The sequence below is a fragment of the Lates calcarifer genome, linkage group LG8, assembly GCF_001640805.2.
Source record: "Lates calcarifer isolate ASB-BC8 linkage group LG8, TLL_Latcal_v3, whole genome shotgun sequence".
NCBI classification, from domain to species: domain Eukaryota; kingdom Metazoa; phylum Chordata; class Actinopteri; family Centropomidae; genus Lates; species Lates calcarifer.
This window is the reverse complement of record NC_066840.1, coordinates 18257417-18279112: the sequence shown is the minus strand read 5'-3', so window position 1 is coordinate 18279112 and position 21696 is coordinate 18257417. Positions and strand designations below refer to the sequence as shown.

At 40.0% G+C, this 21696-nt stretch overlaps 1 protein-coding gene across 3 annotated transcripts in view; it reads left to right on the top strand.

Annotated features, from left to right (window-relative positions):
- The window catches only part of LOC108895351 (phospholipid-transporting ATPase IA), a 103587-nt gene extending 83676 nt beyond the window's left edge, over window positions 1-19911 (top strand). For all 3 annotated transcript variants that reach the window (XM_018694115.2, XM_018694114.2, XM_018694118.2), the window contains 8 exons: window positions 642-720; window positions 1958-2019; window positions 2300-2356; window positions 2736-2843; window positions 12678-12766; window positions 13139-13231; window positions 15171-15262; window positions 17283-19911. In XM_018694115.2, the coding sequence (XP_018549631.1) occupies window positions 642-720; window positions 1958-2019; window positions 2300-2356; window positions 2736-2843; window positions 12678-12766; window positions 13139-13231; window positions 15171-15262; window positions 17283-17380 (678 nt within the window). In that variant the 3' untranslated portion in view covers window positions 17381-19911. The remainder of the gene's footprint in view (window positions 1-641; window positions 721-1957; window positions 2020-2299; window positions 2357-2735; window positions 2844-12677; window positions 12767-13138; window positions 13232-15170; window positions 15263-17282) is intronic.
- Window positions 19912-21696: the final 1785 nt, after the last annotated feature.

The following is a 21696-nucleotide window of genomic DNA, read 5'->3' as shown; positions in this document are numbered from 1 at the left end:
GTGTGTGTTTCTAGACTGATTTCTGCTTGTTTAAACTCTCCTGTCATTTATTTCTACACCAGTTAAAGTTCTCACATGAAAGGGCTGAAGCTTAATGAAATGTAATGAGAGGAAACCCTCATGCTGGTTGCATATATATTAATGTTGTATAATGTTCTTATTGTCGAGGTGCAGACGTGTATTTTGCAGTTTCTAATTCTAGTTTTTTTTTTTTTTTTTTTTTTTTTTGGATTCTGTTAAATACGGTGTTATCTTTAAAAAAAACTAGAAGTTAAAACCTGCACACTGACATTGTCCTCTTGCCTTTCACTGCTCGTACACACACTCAGCAGCCTCTCTCTCCCCCATAACACACACAGAGGATATACAACGTGTCCGTCAGCGGGGTGGCCATTCAGCGAGGAGGCCCCGACAAAACCGCCACTTAGCCTAGCAGTGGGCTGGCACAAAAGGCCCAGGTCAGGGGTCACTTGGAAGGCTGGAGCTCCCCACACCCTTTTCTCATGCTTTTTTTCCCCTCTCTCTGTCTCTCCCCGTCTCCCTCTCTCTCCTTTTGGAATCTCCCGCCACCACCCACCCCTTCCCTCTACTCCTCCTCACGCCTCCCTTCCCTCCATCCTTCTCCCCTCCTTTTTTTGCAGGTCTTCTGGGCCCATTGTCTGAACGGCCTCTTCCACTCAGTCATCCTCTTCTGGTTCCCCCTTAAAGCCTTCCAGCATGGTAAGTAGCTTCCAGAGACTCCTCCAGGGCTCTCGGCGGACTCGGCGACCGGAGAGGGAGGACAGTCAAACACACATACTTTGTCTTAATTAGTTCTCTCTTCAACCATCCAGTCATGAATTGCAAACATGTGTGTGCTCCAGTGAGAACGACACACACTAACGAGCATATATTCATATTTGCACCAGTACATGTGTGCACACGATGACCAGCTGAAATGCTTTTGCATGCAGTTATTCACACTTTATTTTTTGTAAACATGCCACTCAGATACAAAATTTCCAGGATTTTTTATCCTAATAGATAAATATCAGTCTTTCTGTGTGTGCAATCAAATTTGAATTTACTTCACAGTAACTTTATTTATCCATATAAAGTCAATTGTGCATGTTTGTGCACATTATGCAAGGATTCTGTGTGTGCAAGCAGAAAGAATAGGGATCTTTGAGCCTGTAAGTCTTGGCTGGCCAGAGCTGAGGACCACACAAGCTTGGGCCTGCTTTCCAAACAAAGGCGCCAAGCCCCTTCACTCTGACTGACAGGCTGTCAGCGAAGCCTCAGCGCACACAAGACATGTGACCAGCCGGAAGTAAAGGGGAAGGGAGCCTCTCTTTCTTTCTTTCTTTACTGGCTTTTGCACACTGCTGATATTTTAGGCTGAAACCCAGCCCAAACCCACGTGGGCAGTTTGGAGCAATATGTCTGTGTGATTTGCATTTAATTTCTATTTCATTAGTTTAGGAAGTTCTTCTAACCTCTGTTGTAGGAAAAGAGTTCTCAAGAGGTTGGATTACAGTTTAATGGCAGAATAAATAACAATTTTGTCACGAAAACAATTCTGCTCCATTACAGTGGTGAATTAGGCAGAACATTTCATTTCTGACCATGATTAATGCACACCAATTCTGCTTTTCAGTCTTCCACACAGATTTCCATAGAAACACTTTCTCCTAATGGTTGTGAAAGACAGAATTAACATTCCAGCGTTTCTCACAGGGCAGTAATGGAAGCAGCATTTGACTGTGGCTTTCACGCTATGTTTCCATGTCCACTTTTACATCCAAGACTTAAACAGAGAGTTTTACACCAAAGTTCACACTGAGATATACTTATAGAGATATCCTACATTCTATCTGCTTGTTTACTCTTTGGATCACTTAATGGAACTCTATGTGAAACCCAAGAGAAAAGAGTCAGCTTTGGTCCTAAAAGCTCCTGTTGTTGATTCCCTTCACAGATACAGTTTTTGGCAGCGGAAAAACTCCAGACTATCTCCTCTTAGGCAACATGGTTTACACAGTAAGTGCACAAATCTTCTTGACAGGCAGTGTTTCTGCTGTGTTAAACAGTTAAGGTGTCTGAGCCAAGTCTTATCCAATTTCTGTGAATAAACATCAGTTATACTTCCTTTTCTTGTGAATTTCATTTTGTCTGCTGATCTCTTCCAATTTATACTGTATGTAAAACAAAAATATGACCCTAAAGGAAAGTCAGATACATGCAATGCACTTCCCATGACCGATTTTAGTGCTGAAGGAGGACAGTCTTGGTTTAATGTCAGTGATTTGTATCTCTACAGTTTGTGGTCATCACAGTTTGTCTTAAAGCTGGCCTTGAGACCTCATCTTGGACCATGGTAAGTTGATGGCTCTCTTCTCTCTCGCTAAGGTTCTGTTATCTTTTTCCAGTTCCTCCATTTTATGTGACCCCTGATACTTGTGACATATTTTACATCCTCTTCTTATCTCCAAATCTCTTTATGGTTTGTTCCCACTGGGCTTGTAACTGTGAAACTACATGTATGGTAACCCCTTCAAGTTATAACAACCCGTCCAGTGTAAACATTTCAGCCCAAGTTAAATTAAAAATGGTAACAGATCAGACAGCAATAAATGTATGAAAATGATGGCCTAAATACAATACAGCAAAACTTGTATCCGAGTTTAAATCTACAGTAATTGAAAAATCCTAGAGACTTTCTGTTACCTTACTATCATCTGCTTCTTCACTGACAGTTCAGTCACATTGCCATCTGGGGAAGCATCGGCCTGTGGGTGGTGTTTTTCATCATCTACTCCTCCCTGTGGCCCCTCATCCCTCTGGCTCCCGACATGTCAGGCGAGGTAAACACATGCATGCTAGCATGTACTCATACACTACGCTTACACTCACACAGGCACTCTCCCTCACAGCAGCTTCCTCCTCCAGTGCTAAAAGAAACTGCTGATATAATTGTCTATCACTGACAGACCTGCAGTGCCTCTTAATTCATTTTCTACAGAGAGATGCTGGTGGGAAAATTCAGAGTTAAACTCAACACAGGTCTTTGCAAGGAGAGTCAAAGGAGTGTAAACTGTCAGACCTCTGGCTTGTGTTGCATAATGACTTAATTGGGCCAATTAGCCCAGTGTTTGTGTTACACTGCCCTCCCTCGGCTCTGAGTATCCACAGGTGACATGGAAACAGTGAAGCAGTCAGGAAGCTAAGCAAAGAGAGGTGAGGGTAAATATTGTGTACACACGGATGTCCAAAAGAATCTACCCGACCATCACCAGGATTAGAAATTGACTTCTTTGTATAAAAATGCCTTTTAAAGTTTAAGAAGAAAAACTGGCTCCTGATTTTACACAGTTTTTCTTTTTCTGAATTGTTATTTACATGTGAATGAGACTGCTGTCTCTATGGGTCACCACAGGTGGTCAATGGGAGCCTGTTAACCACAGGTGACATTTCCCAGTGCATTCTGGGGATGAAAATGAGGCAGCTTTTCATTAGAAAACAAGAACACAGCAGGATGCTATTAAAAGGAAAAGACTACACAGCCCACAGTAGAAGAAAAGAGCTACCCCTTACAGCCTGTACTGTGTGTTTCTCTGCTATGATTCTTTGTAAACACATTACTTTGTAATTCTCATGACTTTATAATCCATTATTAGTCCCTCTAAGCAGTGAGTGAAATACATAATACATTTTCCCTTTTCCATTTAACATTGGCGGAGGGATCTGGGATGCCACACTTAAACACAAGACTGTTTCAAATTATGCTTCTGGCATTTGGGGACTCAGTAAACATATAAATTCTGACATGGTTCATTACCAAGCTTTTCAATTGTTTGTTGTTGTTGACAAGTTTACACCAGTTTTGGCCTTCAGTGGGTATATTGGATGAGAAACTCCAAATGTCAAATGATATAAATGTGATATGGATTTCACCTTGGAGTAGACTCAATGGATATGCCTGAACAGAACAAAGATCTGTAACTGGGACATTTTGCATGGAAAACCCACAGTGTCACAGTGTACTATTTGTAATGCTTGGTGCAAACTGTTCCTTATGTAAAAAGAAATATGGTCTGTTGATGTTTGGCACAAACCTAAATTAAGAACACCTGTGTCATGATAAACAAGTGTAGTACAATGTAGAGAATCATGCAAAGCAGAATTTAACAACAAGTCAAAGATACTGTATGTGTTCATTCTCAGTTTTATTGCTCATTATATGATGATTTAAAGCAAAAGTTTGACATTTTGGGAAATACTCTTGATCGCTGTATGGTAGAGAGTTAGATGAGAGAACTGATACCACTCACTGCCATAGTATCTGTCTGTTAGATACAAGGATACAGCTAGCAGCAGGTTAGCTTAGCTCTGGCTCTGACAAAAGGCAACAAAATCCATCTACCAGTGCTGCTAAACCTCACAATTTGCATGTTCTATCTTGTTTGTTTAATCTGCACAAAATTCAAGGTGTGAAGTGGGGTTATGTGCCAGATTATTTCTTGGCCAGGACCATTAATCACACACTTTGGTTTTTGTACCGATTAAACAAATGAGGTGTAATCTGTTTTAGGTTATTACGGACACATTAGGGAGCTTTAGAGGAGCTTTAGGTAGATTTTGTTATATTTGGGCATACACAAGTTAACTATTTCTAGTCTTTATGCTAAGCTAAGCTATCTGTCTGCTGGTTGTAGCTTCATATTTATCGTACAGACATCAGAGTGGTATCAGTCCCTTAATCTAACTCTGCCAGGGAGCAAAAGTATATTTTTCAAAACATCAAACTTCTTCTTTAAGGGTTAGACTTTATAGAAAAGTGTCCCTCATTTCTTATCAGTTCTTCTGGTTGAAAACCTTGAGTTGTGTTTTAGAGAGGGAGCCTTTTGTGCGATATTGTTTGTAGTGAACATGACAGAGTTATTTGTTTACATTATAGTGTTATATACAGGTTGCGTAAGCTGGAAGTTATGTTCTTGTCTGACAGATATTTCACCACTGCAACAGTATTTTTGGCGTCTCATATGTTTGCTGGATACTTGTATGTGCATGGCACAGTAAGAAACAGAGCTAACTAACTACACATGCACAGAAGCGCTGACTGTTTTGCTCTTACTCAATCACACACATGCACACACACATGCACAGGCGATGGGTATATTAACTTCATTCTATCCCTTGTCCGTGAAGCCTGGTGCTTTCATCCACGCCCTGCAGCACTTGACTGAAGACAGTAATGGTGTCCTGTGGGTAGTTGGTAACCCTATGCCCCTGCCCCAACTCAGGGATGCCAGTACATCATCAAACAGGGACACATCTCTGTGAAACCTGAGAAGGCATCAGAGACACAATCTCCACTTCCAAGACCTTGTAGCCTCTGAAGAGCAGGATTATTCTCAACCCTGTTGCAGCCCCACATATTCCACCACAGCCCTCCTCGATGAATGTACTTGAATCTTCAAATGTTTTGTGCTGTCTGTCCTCCCATCTACTTTCTTTTACTCCTTCTCTTTTACTTGTTGCGTCAGCTTTTTTCTCTTTGTTCTCTTTTTGTGGAGCCCCCCGCCACTCCACCCCGCCACCCCCCACCCTTTACTCTGCCAGTAGAAAAACTGCCCGAGGGCCAACAACATAACAGACACCAGAACTCCCTTCTCCTCCTGTTTCTGCTCTCACTCACTACCCAGCTCGCCGCCTTTAGCGAGAGACGTCAAGCAGAGCTCAGCTTCATGTGAACACATTCATCAATGTCAGGCAAAATATTCTTTGGACGATTGACAAGACAGGTGCAGGATCCATCCATAAAGCACACTGAAACAGCTCTTATGCTTTTCTCAGGTGCTCCCAAACTGGCTTGATCCCAAACCACATATCTCATCCCATTTTCACCTCACAAAAGTCTGACACAGATATCAAAAGAAAATGTCAGATTATTCTGTTCAGGTAGTGTAATCTGCCACAGTAAGCGGCTTAGCTTCACCTCAGGAGGTGTCTCATGTAGACTCAGTCACACTGACCTGCTGTCTGCTGACTCATCTCTGCTATCAACACAGCTGTCTCCTGTACAGTTTATCCCTCCTCTCTCCTTTCTTTTCACAAACACCTTTGCTGTTTTTCCAGTTTCTACTGAGAGCAGCAGTGGAGCATCTCTCGCTCTGACTCAGACTCAAGTGCTTGTCATCAGCTCATGGTTTTTACACTCGGCAAGTGCACATCGGATTCTTCCACCGTTTCTGCTCAGTGATAAGAAACATTTTCTCAGAAAGGAATCATTTTACCAAGAAGTTTGTTGATGTGTAGTGTGCCAGGAATACACTCAGGGCTATCTGTGCTAGTCTGTGAGATATTGATGAGATTAGGAACAGGAATGAAAATAGTTTCCCAGAAACCACATCAAATTAGTTCTAAGTCTTTATTTATAGACATCTGAAAGAATGATTTTTATTCACAGGAAATTTTATTTAGTTATACAATCATTTGTCATAAGAAACTCTATTGAAAAACATAAATGGCTATCATATTGAAACTCCTTCAAAATACATCTCTCTTCAGTTGTCCACTCTTTATTTGAAGTCTTCTAACTGATTGTGTTCAGTGCAACAGGCTTTATTTGTTTCTATTTCTCACACTGGACTCAACTAACTGTGGGACCTTGTGAGTTTTTAACAGTGGTACAAGTTTGTGCGAGTCCATCATCGCTGTAGAAAAAAGGAAAAAATCTATTATAAGTCTAAACAGAGGTAACTGTCATTTGATAATATCAGTTCTGTCTAAATTTCTATTTGAATTATTGATACTTTTATGGAGGAAAAAACAGGAACTACTCAGCATGTAGACTTACATAGTATAAGATCAGTTTAATTTGTTTGATAAATCTGAGCAAAACACAGATATCATTTATCCAAACAATGCACTCCAAAAACACAAAGATATTGGGTGAGTTTCTAAACCATACGTGGACCTCAGGTTCTGTAATCATAGTCACTACAGCAAACATTTTTTTTTAAGTCGATATTACAAACCATTTTACTGCCTTGACATTGCATCAGTAACTTGACACCAGTGACTTTGAGTGTTTTGCTCCATTACTGTTGACTCATTTCCAAAGTACACCATTGTTATTTTTCATGTGGTGTTATGTTTTTTTTTTTACCCTGCAGGCAAGTTACTGGTTTCCATTCATTTCAATGGGATTTAGAAACTAACTTAAAGAGAAACTCAACACTAAGACAAGTAATCCATCAAAGTGAACAAGATCTCTTTAGTTTTCAGTCCAGTTTGAACTATTCTTCTCAAATCAGTAGACAGCAGCAGATGAGGAACCATAAAAGTTTGATTGGCTCTAAACTCTGGGTTGTCGATCATGTTGCTTAAATTTCTGCATGTTTTTGCCATTGAGCTCCTGTGTGAACACTTCAATCTGCAAGTAATGTTTGTTAAGACTTGCAGAGTTGTAATTCTCCTGCTTTTGGAGTGAAACAAACTCACAGCCATGTCTGATTGTTAAACTTTGAACAATCCAGTTTTGAAGTATTTGCCCTTTGCTCATCACAGCTGTGGACTTTAATCCTTAAATGATATTTTTCAATCCTTCTGGTCCTTCTTCAAGACTCATGACTGTGTCTCATGGGTTTTTTTAAACACTTGTATTCAAATCCCTTGGTCCCCTCTGGGCTGATGATTGATGAGCAGCATAGCGCACAGTTAGTGTAATAACTGATGATAGTGTACAGTATGGGTGAAGAGATCAGTTTTAATCTGCTGTAAACACAATGTAAATCACGTGTGTAGTCAGGGGCTGTAAGACTGCTGAGTTATACGTGTTTATGTAAGGCAGCTTTTTCCCTCAGTTTTCATAGTTCATGTCTTACTGTTTTAGGCTGTGTTAGGCAACACACAGAGCATAGATTGGAAGAAGGACCCATTTTACAAACTCGTGGCTTCTTTTCCATGGGAATTTGTGGATTTGCCTCGTCCAAGAAGGCTGCCTTTTTCTTCTTTTAAGTTGCTTTCCTGATCTTCATGCTCTTTTGTTGATTAAGTACACTCCTTTCTGCCATCCTCAGCCATCTGGTTCATCTGTATTTTGCTGTGTTTGCCACCTATTTATCCATAACAAGCTTTAACTTTGTATTCAGAAGAAAGCCCCATTTGGCCAAATCTATAGTTTCAACTTCAATTTCCCTCCTCTCGTTGAAGCTAACATGTACAGTGTTGTCTGGTTAAGCCAACTGAATTCAGCCAATTGGAGAATCAGCATGGATAGATGCAGACCAAAGTAAAGTCTGAGACAGGATTCGACTTAGTCTAACTTCTCCTCTCAGTCTACGTAATAAAAAAAAGTTTTACACAAAGGAGCTCTGTGCATTCAGGAAACTAGTGTCTGAACATTAGCATCTCTGGGATGTCGTACAACTGGTGGAGTGTTATGAAGTTGGCTTTTTTTTTGTCTTACTTGCTGAATCTAGACCATACTGTAGGCCTGTGGGGTGAATAGTGAAGTAGTGGATTACCCCAGCTCACATTTACCATTACAATGGCAGGCATTAACATAACTCAAATTGCTGAGACTGTAGGCTTTCTTAGGCATGATCAGCCAGGTGCCAGATTCCCCTGATCAAGTCTTCCTGGAAGAGGAAACATAAAAGACTAAAGTTTGTAGGTCTGGTAACAGTATTCTACTGAAGTTTCCCTCCAAAGTTAAAGGATTTATATCTTTCAATAAAGCAGTATCTTTGATGTTCTGTATTTTTAAACCTTTAGTCCAACAGGATAGACTTGCTGAAAGTGAATGGTTATTTTCCAGGAACCCCTTGCCCCAAACTCCACACAGATATCATGAGGCAGAGTCCATATCCACAGCACTCGGTACTAAAACTTACACAGAATTATCTCTAAATCAAGTCTGGACCTGATCCAACCAGTTAATAAAAGTCCTGTGACCTGACCATTAACGTTAATTAAACACATAAGCACTAGTCACTCACTTTAAAGCTCGCTGAGGTTGTATTTATGCAGGGCTTGCATAATGGCTGACTGTTCCATTCAGATGTGCAGAACACTCGCTCAGTCAGTTCCCACTTGTTGTGGATGTAACGCAAAGTGACACAATGATGACAGAGTTTGCGTAATCATCTGTCCACATCCAAAGTGACTGCCTTGTTACTTACTTAGTTCTGAAATGATAAATTGAGGGCTGAAAGGTTGTGTCATAGGCGTTCACAGTAATGAAAATCATGGTGGTTAATTAGGCTTGATGAAATTATGCTGGGATCTGTATCTTATCTGTATTTTACATTTCTAATTTGCATGTAATTTGACAAAAAAATGTAGGGAGAGAGGGATGTAACATTGCATCAATGTCCTCTGCTGGAATCGAAGTAGGGATGGTCTGGTAACATGCACATTAACCATTTGGCTGTAGGACACCTTAAAAACACACCTCTCTAACCTCCAAAATTCTTAGTGTTCACTACTAAGAAAAGAGTAGAGATACTTAGAAACACATATTTTACTAGCTGGTGTTTTGTGTGCGTACACACATGCACATATGATTGTCTCTGCCTGTCTTGTCTTGCGTCTAGTCTGTGTGTCTGTGCGTGTGTGTGTGGCCATGACGGGGGTCAGTGGTTTGTCAAAACACACCCCTCCATGCCAGTGGACACTACTGTCTGTCCAGCCAGACAAGTTTATTAGTTTGTCCTAAAAATACAGCCCCTCTTCCCTGGACCTCTCTCACCCTGTCCAGCTCCCAGGGGCCCCCTGGTATGAGACATTACCAGAATCCACCAACACTGCTGGCCCCCGCTTATAGTCATGGAGCCTGTCCAGATACCTGAAGACAAACATTTGTTGATTGTAGCAGTTTAGATTTATTTGGATTTTGAAACTTTCCTGTCAAATTGAATGACTAACAGTGGATTAATGTAGTTTATTTATGTCCAGTTTTACTTTATTACAGTTTCTGTAGGGCTTTCACAGATGTACCTTTTGTTATTATGAGTTATCGTACCTAATGTTATCCAGTATTACTGAACTTTGTGATAAACTTGAGATTTATAAGTATCAGTCTTGTATGGACATCATATGTGGCTCAGAGTTATGTATAGAGATATATAAATATTGTTCATAGATTGAACTTGTGAAAGACTAAGATGGTTTATTTGTTGAGCTTTTTTGACTTTGATTTAATACGCTGAGTATACATCCCTGGTTTATTTTCAAAAGACTCTCAAGACAGCTTAAACGCCCTCATTAAAATGCATGATACACTGGATGAAAACGAAAATAATTAAACTGACTTACGAAAAAAAAAAAAAACAGTAAATGTTTCCACCAGGGCTGCATAATTTCAAAAATGGACATGAAAATATCCTGAGCTTCGATGCAATTTTCCCTCATCTCAGATGACACAGAAAAGCTCTATTCATCTGCGTCCCATCTCAAACTGTAGGAAAAGCCATTTTTGATTTCCTGTCATTTGGGATTTCCGCTTCTCCCAGTGTTTTGTCAGACATCAAAGTCAATTTGCAGGTAATGGCGAACAGATTAGCTAATTTGAGCAAACCTGAGCGCTTTGATAGTTTTGACACTGATCTGTGTGTATGCGTGTGTGTGTGTACATCCTAAGGGCCCTGCCTGTGTCACGTTACAGGAAGGACACTGTCAAGGGGCCCCAGCAGTTTAAACAAGTGGCACATTACAATGCAAGGAGCGTGAATTTTGCACTTTGACATGTAATGACAGATAGTTTCAGTGTGCTGGGCCAAAGCAAACATCGTCCTCACACAGAGAGCTGAAAGGTTTCGCTCCCACCAGGACGATCCACCGTCTCCACGCAACTGTGGACCCAAAACAGCCTTCTGACACGACCAGCGGTTTGTGATTTTTCATTTAAATCATCACAGGCGACTGTCTGCTCTTAATGAATCGTATTTTTCCAACTGAGAAGAAGCTGTTTCTCGAGATGCCTGACGTAATTTAAATCTGCACTGGATCACATCCAAATGTGTTTGTCTTCCAGCGTGATGAATGAGTCTCAATGAGCTTCACGTCTGTCTCATTTGTAGATTTATTTTGCTCATGAACTCAATGTGAACGTTTGTTACTTACTGCGTTAAAAATAAAACATTAGCTCATAGTTTCTGTCTCTGAACTTTCAGTCAACTTGGCTGACAATAATGATATGTTGCAGGCAAAAATTTGAATTTAACTTTCATGCTTTTTACATATTTATTAGGGATGTGTTTAAGAAATTGTTTGACATTATGGGGAAATACACTCATTGGCTTTCTGGCGGAGTGTAGATGAAGATTTATACCACTCTTGTATTTGTCCATTAAATATAAGGCTACAGCCAGCCGCCAGGTAGCTTAGCTTAGCATAAAACAGCTAGCCTGGCCGTGACCAGCATGAACAAAATTCTGCACCTCTAAAGCTCATTAATTAACATTTTATACCTCCTTTGTTTAATCCTTACAAAAACTAAGGTAAAGAAACAATAGTTTGCTGTTGTACAGTACATTATGAGTCCAGGAGTCTCTGATGGTAAATTGTTGGTTTCACGCTTGATACATAAAGTAGATTTTTTTAGTTTGTACTTGTTTTTCTCAAAATGTCAAAAATTTTGCTTTTTTGTATTTTCACACTGACAGTTACTCTCCTACATTACACTAGCCAACACTTCAAAACTAAAGACACTCCGTTCATTTTCAAATAAGACAAAGACAAACAACAAATCAAACAATCTGAGAACTAGGAACTAGAGAATATTTTAGATTTGTCCAGTTATCAATTATTTTCCTGTCTGTTGACTAATCGGTTAATCTTAAATCAACAAAGAATCACAGGAGTCTTGTGGATAATTTAACAACCCTCGTTCAAAGGGTCATGTTATGGCAGTTGGTTTATAAATGTTACAAAACAAGTCTTGTCTTTGGAAAAGCTACAGTATTCAAAATTGTTTTTCAATGCAATCACAAACAAAACACTGAATTATAGTTGTGTAATTGTTTATATTTAGCCTTCTGTAGACTATCTGCAGTGACTGACAAACAGCTCATTGGTTTTAAAGATGTTTCTGCTGCTCATCTAACATGAATCAAACATTACAACATCACTGGAAGTGGAACTTGCAAGTATGAAGTTTAAACTCTGATCATTACAGCTCTGATGCTTCATTGACACCCTCTTAAACTGAGTGGCTCCTGTATTGAACGTATCATTAAAAGCACTTCAGATCATGGTCCTGTGTCTCCTGTGATGCATTGACAGCAGCTCTCAACACAACACACAGTCGAGCTGTTTTCCTGTGAAAGAGATACCACTGTCTAAATACTTCACAGGTACTTCCTCTGCCTTGAGGGGCAGAGAGGTAGAGGGAGCCCAAACAAAAACATGGTATCATTTAGTCACGGAGGATTAACCCACTTTGAGCAAGTTATTTGGATCCATCTCCTCTCTATTTCCACAATATAACTGTTTGTTTTGAGCTGCTTTTGTCATGTATGTTTTTAATGATGTGGCACTACAGAGGATGATAATGGCTGTTGTTTATCAGGTGTTTCTCCCTTTCAAGAGGTCTTCCTTTTATCTGGTCTGTTGTTGAACCCTGCATTGTCTACAGTGACCTGTGAGTAAGTGTATTTATGTGTGTGTGTGTGTGTGTGGGGTTGTGACAGGCGAGCATGATGTTCAGTTCGGGGGTCTTCTGGATGGGCCTGTTCTTCATCCCAGTCACCTCGCTGGTCTTTGACGTGGCCTACAAAGTGTGAGTCTTCACTTTGCTCTCCTCACTCATCATCACTTCAATACACATCTGATACAGGAAATTCCTCCAGAATCTCTCCTATCTCCTGGAGAAGTTCCTGCCTGAGTTTTTTGTTCAGACTTTCACTGAAGTGTAGTGTTTCCTTTCTGTGAATACTCCACATTTTAAATGTTTCTTTCTGACCTGGGTCTGGTTGACATCAGCTCCCAGCAGATCCATGGTGTCAAGAGCAATTTGCAAAGCTAGAAGTAATATTTCCTGATGTATTTACAGTAGTTTGAATCAGTCGATCAGGCACTTTAAAAAAAGTTTCATTATGTTAAAGCAGCTGTCACATGGTTATGATTTTTTTATTATTATTATTATTTATAGGGTGAAGAAGGTGTGTTTCAAGACTCTGGTGGATGAGGTGCAGGAGCTTGAGGCTTTATCTAAAGACCCTGGAGCAGTGGTGCATGGAAAGAGGTATAGTTACACACCACCTCACCACTCCTGTCTTTACTCTATGATTTTATTTTATGACATGATGTTTTGCCTCTAAACAGCAAAAAAACAAATTGTGTTTTATGAATCCTATAAGATGAGAGACCAGAGTAATAACAATACAATAGTCATATCCTAGAATTAAAATCATATTTTTCTACAAATTATGAGTTTGCTCTTTTTCTTTCTTGCTTGTTATAATGTAAAGTGTGGTGTTAATCACGACTTGCGGTGAACCAAATAAATCGAGTATCATCTCTCCACCATTCTCACTCGTCAGTGTAGAGGTGCCAAAGCTCACAATCTAACAAGTAGATTCCTCAATAGCAAACACTGAGTAAATAAGCAAACTTTGTGTTTCTCCAACAACTTACACAAGCTAAGCAGCACTTTATTTTTTTTTTGTACAGTAAATGTAATTTTGGTTGCAAGGCTCAGAGACTACATCTATGCTTCATTCATGTCATATTGGAGGTCAGGAAAACATCCAATTCATAATTATGACTTAAGTCAAAGCTCTAAAAAATTCCAGGTGCTTAATAATATGTAAGGACCAGAAAAAGTAAACATGGATACCTGACCTCAGCCAAAGTTCATTGTTCAGTGTGATTAAACACAGATTTAATGGATATGTAGCTGTGTTGTAATAACCACTCAGCATTATCTCCACCAGCTAAAGGGTTAAACTTCTTGTCCGACCACTGTATCACTTTGTTTGTCCCTTTGGCAAATTATTACAGAGCTTTTAGGCAAATTCTGTCCTCATTTGCATTAACTTCACATTTTTTCACATTTGATCACTCACTTATTTGCGTGACTGGTTAGTACTGGATTAAAGTGACAAAGCAAATTGTTCATGTCCTACAGAAAATAGATGGTGTGAATTTTGCATTGCTCAGTGGGTCTTCCATGTTAATGTCCTTACACCAGAGAAAATGAAGGAAGAGCTGCCTCCATACTAAACAACAGGGCAAAATGACAGATTTGTATTGTGTCAAGGTATATATCAAAATTCCCAACCCTAACTGGGCTACACAGTTGATGCCTTGGCTATTATTCTTTCTTACACAAACTGTCAAGCATTTTCCCCAAATCTCAACATCAGCTTGCAGGATGAATCATCTATAACCTCCCAAAGCCCTCAAAATTTCAGAAATACTCACAGCTTTTTTGCCAACAATATTCCTATGTGGAAGAGAGAAATCTTTCAAATTGCTGCTAAATTGCAGGAGTTATACTGTAATGTCAGTAATCATGTCATAAGAGTAGATGTCCCTCCTTTTTTTCCCCTCCCAAATAACTGAATGTCTCATTTTAGAGCTGCGGTCTTCCTATATTAAAGCCATATATTATAAAAACGGATTAGTTTGAGCAGGTCTGCTCTGCTCTCTGGGGTCTGAGGCCTGCAGCAGGCATCAATGTGGAGCAGATCAGTGTGAGATCTCCTGCTGGCTGAAAGTGATCCTGTTGCCTGGCCACTGTCCCGGACCCAGCAGGCTGCAGGCGCATGCACGCACGCACACATATGAACACACACATGCCTACACCTTCAGAAACAAACATGTAGAAATACAAACACACAGATATATAAGTGATTTTGCATATATGCACATAAAGACATGCATAGTAAAGGTATGCATAGTGGACTCATACACCATGCCCTCTGGCCAACATGCTTTCAGATATTTCACACACACACACACACACACACACACACACTTTGTTCTACCCCTTGCGTCTCTTGAGTTTTGTCTCCCTACATGGTGTTTGTACCAGCAGGTAGAGCAGTTGGCAGGTCCTTCAACTCAGGAGGTGCTTGGACAGAGTTTTGATATATGGGTCATTAAATCTGCCTGTGGTGCTCAGCATGCTGCTAACACACGGCCTGTTTCTGTGTGTGTGTGTGTCTGTGTGTGTGTAGTTTGACGGAGAGGGCTCAGCTCCTGAAGAACGTCTTCAAGAAGAGCACGGTCAGTTTGTACCGGTCTGACTCCATGCAGCAGAACCTGCTCCGTAAGTTACACAAAACTTTCTTTTTCTCTCTTGCTTCATAACTTCTCTCTTCCCACATTATGTCCGTTCCCTCATCAGGGGAGCAGACTGTGCCTATGTTATTCCTCCTCTGACACATACTGTATCTCCAGAGTAGCTCACCCTTCGTCCTGGGGAGGCAGTAAGACTCTGCTCATCCCACCTCTCTTCATAAATACTCTCCATTAGCCACATACAGGAAACACACATCAGTAACTGTGTCTGCAAACAGCCCCACAGTTCCCTGTGTCCTAACCTATTCAGTATCTACCCAACAAACTGCTTATATGAACTGTCAGATGAGATATTTTCATGGTGATTCAGAGCTTGAGTTTGAATGTATAGAGCTTAGATAGGGCTGGGTATCAGTTTTTTTTTTTAATCATCTGAAAATCAAAAACTGTAAAGCACAGCTGCTGTGAAAGCGTTTATGAGAATCTTTGTCTTGTTTATTTCTTATTCTGATTTAAATCAGAATTTTGTTAATGTATTTTATTTTTCACATAAGTATCCATTTGATTTTCTTGCATGGCTGTTCAGGGTAAAACACTAATGTATATAAAAGCCAGGAGCTGGTTCACTGACAGGTTATTTATATGTGAATTATTGTTTATGAAGTATAGTACAGTACAGTTTTAGTTTTGTTTAGTCATTTAGCTACAAGCCACTTAAATGTCTCTTTCTGGAGGCTTTTACAGTAAGAGACAGGTTAAATACATGCTGCTATTAACTACACATAAAATCGGCTCGGCTACTGTAAACAAAGTTTTTTACGTTAATAAGTGATTCAGCAGGTCAGCAAAATCCATTTCGACTTCCTCTGTCATCATGCACTGTGCGCTGAGATGGTCAAACTTAGAAAAATTAAAAGCTGCTCTATGGTGTGTTTAAAAGCTCAGAGACGCGCTTCTAAAAGTGTCTCCCTGGTCTGGAGTTAAATTACAGGAGGACTAGATTGCGAGTTTGGAATCAATATATTTGAATTGGCTTAAGACTTACACTTTCTACCAGTAAGTCTACAGTCAAGAATCAAAGTATCGCTTTCAGCAACAAAAACTCAGGTGTCACAGTCATGATTCTCAAAGCATGGGTTTGTTTTTCTGTTTTTCACTCTTCTGTCTTTTGTCTGATCAGTTTGTTTTTTGTTTGTCTCATAGGTGGGGATGAGACCATTGTTGTGTGATTACATTTTTAATTTCATTACTCAAACCTCGCCCTGTTTAAATCTCCGTCCCCCTTGTAGCTCCCTGATAGACGCCTCTTTCTCCCTGTCTGTTTTCGTTGTCGACTTCCTGTCTTTCCCTTCGTGTGCCTCGTGTGTCCTGAGTTGAGTTCAAGTAGAGTGAGATAACGATGAAATGATGAAATGTTGCGCTGTTATTCCCCCACAATGCACTCGTCTCAGCGGGGTCCTTTGAACTTGCCCGCTGGCCTCCAGGTACTGACCAAGTCATTTGACACCTGAAGGTGAGTCAGGGGTCAAAGGTCAGAAAGGAACCCTGTAGGAAAGTTTAGGTAGTAGATCATAGGGCTGCTTTTGTACTGATTATATTTTGTTTAACTTCATTTTGTGTATTATTTTTTAATTTAATTTAATTTAAAGGAACAGTTTGACATTTTGGGAAATGTGCTTATTAGCTTTCTTGCCTTAGTCACATTAGAAGATTGATACCACTCTCGTGTCTGTGTGCTAAAAGTACAGCCTTTTCCCAACGCTGAGCACTTTCCTAGTAGTCTGTGGTTTGTCTTTGTGACAAGGGGAAACTGACCAAAGGAAACAAAACTGTTTTTAGCACACAGATACAAGAGTGGTGTCAATCATCTAATTTAAGTCAGCACATTTTCCAAAATTAAAAAACTATCACTTTAAGTCATCTTTTTGTTAATTGATTATTCTGTTGATTCAGTTTTTAAGTGTTTCATACACATTTTCTGTACTTTTCATTAAGTTAATCACTGATCTCTGTGAACTTAGTTTTAACTGCTTTGAACCTTCTTTCAGATGGCTACGCCTTCTCTCAAGACGAGAACGGAGTGGTGTCTCAGTCTGAGGTCATCAGAGCGTACGACACCACCAAACAGAGGACCGACGAGTGGTGATCCGTCGGCCTTGTCGTTCCTGGCCGGCCAATCCGGAGCCACAGCAGCCATTTCTAATGGTGATATTTGAAGCTTAATGGGTGGAGGCCGAGGTGTGAGCATGTGCCTCCAGCAACGAGGGGAATTTTGGACTTGAATATGAAAAGGACAGGGGAAAGTGACATTGTGTAGTCTTTGAAAAAGGGAAAAAAAAACAAGGAACAAAACAAACCGTGTTCACTATCAGCTGTAGTTGTGTGTCCAGCAGACATGATGAGCACTGTGCTTTCTTAGCAGTCTGTGGTCTGAAGTTCTTCACTGTTCTCGCTCAGTTTGTCGGAGTGAATGTCTCCTATCTATTGATTTAAGAAAAGAGTTTTAGCACTGAGCCAAAAATCATTATATTGAATTGAAATTAAACTCCTAAACACTGTTATTATACAAGTTAAAACACTGGATGACGATTAGTTTTAGAGGATTTGAACTTGTGAAAGATTGCCAAAGAGCAGTCGTATATACAATCTTCCAAGTACTAGTGAATTCGGAAAACTTTAAACCAAATGTAATCACACTCCTGAGTGTATTCCAGCACTAAACGGACCACTTCAGAGCAGATTTGTAATATTTTAATTTTCTTTTTGCACTTAAAGAAGCATCTCTTGTGTGAAGCCTTACATTTGCTCATGCCTTCATCCTTGTTTCCTTTAAAGTACTTTTCTTTTCTTTTTTTTTTAGTTTTGTTTTTAAAGTATGTAGCTATTGTGCCTGGCTTTTGTTTATTTTCACCTTTTTAATTTGCTTTTTGAGAAGTTGCCTCCCGCAACGCACAGTAATCCTGTTTCCACCGTTTTTACAGCAGAAGCATTGCTCTTGACTAATAATTGCATTCCACACATCACTCCTGTCTCAACAATCACGACGGTGCCTACGTAGAACTTTTCCCTCTTACAAGATAGCCAAGAATAGTTTAACCAGCTAGCTTAGACCAGTGCTCCACACACACGTACTGAAGACAAAGTCACTGTCTCCCCCACCACAGTATTGCACTCGTACAATGTGAAAACTGCAGAGTGCCTTGCGGCACATGTAAACATGACGATTTGTTCCTGCAGAGGTGAATGGGAGGCTGTCTGATGGTTTTGTTGAAGCTTAAGGTGGTGATAGTGTTTCCCTTAAAATGGAGATTTTATCCTTCTAACATAAGTGCCATTAGCTTAAGGGAGAGAGAAATATTAGCCAGGAAAACTCCACGACATTATCAAAACTACTTTGTCTCTATAGTTATTTTGTGGATTTGTATTTTTATATTGGAGATGTATGAATTTTGCATTGACTGGCTTTGTAATGACTCGTCTGTAACTTTTTGTTTTTCTTCCTCTGATAAACTGGCAGGATAGAATAGATCGAATGAGGAAACTGAGCTTTCTTAAATGTCTTGTTATTATTAATATTAATATTATTATAGCTTGATTTATTTATTATTGACTACTTAATGTCTGGTGTGATTGCTTTCTTCTCCCTATGGGAGATCAGATTTCTGACGGTGTGTAAGTGTGTGTGTCGGTTTATTGCCTGCATGTGCATGTGCTGTATGTGTGTGTGTGTGAGAGCGTGAGTTCTGAGCGTGTGTCACCTCTACTGAGGATAACGTCTATGTATGCATTGCATGTCTGTGTCCTCTACGTGAGACTGGGAGTTCAGTCCTCCTGGTGTGTTTCTTTTATCGTGTGTGTGTGTGTGTGTGTGTGTGAATGTGTGTGAATGTGTGTGACGCTTGCTCCAGTTGTCCGTCTGCACGACTCCAGGTATAGCTATGGTGTACTACTGTGTGCTGATGCATGGCCCATATGGGAAAGCGTGAGTGTCAGTCCGTGGTATGAATGCGCGTGTGTGTGTTCGTGGTCAAACTCTCAGCCTCGACTGTGGGAGTTTTTGATGCTCAGCTCGCTTTGGCAGGAGATGTTGCACAATGCACTCGATGTACCTTTCCAGTAGTGGATATCTGGTATTATCTGGTTTCGGTAAACGATTTCTCTTGAGTGTACATGTTTGTAACTTGTTTTCTTCATGCAGTGTACCTCTGCTTTACAGGAAAGCTCTTTTGTGTTTCTCAGTTTAGTGAGGGGTAATGAGTATCTTTTTCCTCTGCTGGTCTTTAGTGTTAAAACTTAATTGGTTGTCATCTTGTCAAAAAAAAAATCCCAAACCGCTGAATGTGGATGTCGTTGTTGTGGAAGGCTTGGACTGTTGCTTTCTTTTTCCAGAAAACATAAAACACACGTCGTTGTCTGTGAAAGTCGTGGGCTGCATGAATGGATAACACAAACTGTTCTCTGAAGTGTTAACTGTACTACTTTGACTCTCCCTCAAGTGTTGATCACTTTACAAAAGAGAAAAAAATGCACCTTTAACTTTTTTCTTTTCAAAATTCATTTCCTTTCTGTCATTTTGTTCAATGATTGTTCTGCATGTTGGGACTGCAAACTTATAAGTGTTGTCTTTTACTGCCATGAAGGACTACTGAAATAAACTTTACAATCATGGAGGAACAATGTGAACGTCCTTGCGGTTCTTGCATGTATTTGCAGATTTGTAATCACTGTGTCATCCTGTGCCTGTGTGTGGCAACAAACAGGACAGAGAAGTTAAACAGGAAAAGGCAGGGAGAATCATGAGACAGCATGCAAGACAAACAGATGATATAATAGAGTCCTTATTTGTTATTGTGACAGTGTTTAGTCGACCTTTTCCTTGTGTCTCTCTATAATCAGTTCCTGTAACAGATGTGTATCCAGATTAATTAAAAGTGACCCAGGAAGACTTTGCCTTCAGGTCAGTGAAAAGCTTTTTTTTGTTGTTTAACATTTGAATCAAAACAAACATTTCATTTCATCCAGCTTTTTACATTTGAGTATTTTCTGTGTTTTTATCTTCAGGTTTTGGGACTGCTGCTCGGACAAAATGACATTTACAACAGAATCTTGAGGTTTAGGAAACTCTGATCGACTATGTCAGTGCTGTCGGGATAGCTATTAGACCAAACACTAAATTGAGAGAAGAATCATCAGATAAAGTTTCAGTCTTGGTTGATTTGGTGATGCCTGCAGTTACAGAAAGTTCTGTTTTATACTACAGCAAACACTCAGTTAGCAGCTGCTTGGTCAGCAGAAGAGCAGCTGCTGTTTACAGTGCAGCCAAACAAACTCTCATTGCTTTAATAAAGAAGTCGGACAAAACTAATTGCAAGTGAAGAGCAGCTGGTGTATCAGGTTACTGTGTTTGAGCCCTCTCGTTCCACGACTTCCTGCAAAATGGCTTATTTGTGATGAACTGCTGTGTTTCCTGTGACTGCTTCAGAGTAAAAGCCCCGCCCTGTGTTTGGCCACTTAACGGCTTTTAATGTGAAGCGGCAGCACTGTAAAATGTTCGGTCTGCATTAGTGGTAACTTGCAGCTCTGATCCAGTGAGCAGTAAACAATTAGACTGTTAGTAATTAGATAAAATCGCACGCCCTAACACTGGACTACATGCTGCATCGTTTCCTCTACGTGTTTCGTGTTTGAAAGCAATTTGAATCCTAGCAGGAATGTGGGGCCCGCCACTAACAATAAAAACTACTATTTAGAGAGGTAATTACTTAAATATAAGACAGATTTTGCTCTGAGAAGAATGAGGGTTTTAGAAGTTTAGGACACAGAAAAAAAGAGAAAAAAATGATTGAATTTCAATTAAACCTGTGAAACATAATGAAGTATTACAGCCCTCTGAGTGAGGAATAATAATCAGAGAAATTTCTACCTTCATGGATAACTTGGGAAAAGAAATTGGAAACTTTTCTGAGGCCTGGCAAAGACATAAAAGATTAAACGTATCCAAAAGTTTTAGGAAATGTCATGAAAACATGTTCACAACTTGTATTTTCCTTTTATAAGCAGGGAGTGGAATGTGATACAGGAGTCTGAGCCGACGGCCGCAAGTAAAAACAAGACCTGAGAAGGTTAACGTTGGAATCTGATAAACACCAATCATGGAAGTTGTGTTTTGTGGTAGAACGGTGAAAGGATAACGGCACAGGTTTTAGAACGCCCTGAAATGTGGCGGCAAACGTCCTCAGACTGCAGGTTTCATGAGATACTGACTGCCAAGTCTATTTCACAGTCAGATAACTGGAAAACAGAACGGTCTTTGTGGAGTTTTGCCATACCTGTTGGTGCAACCTAAACCTCTATTTCTGGGGCGAGTTGTTTTTAACACTGTGACCATGCCATGCTCATTGAACACTGACAATGACTGATCTCAGCGCTGCATTCCTGCTGTGAAGTCTGGCGCAAGAATGA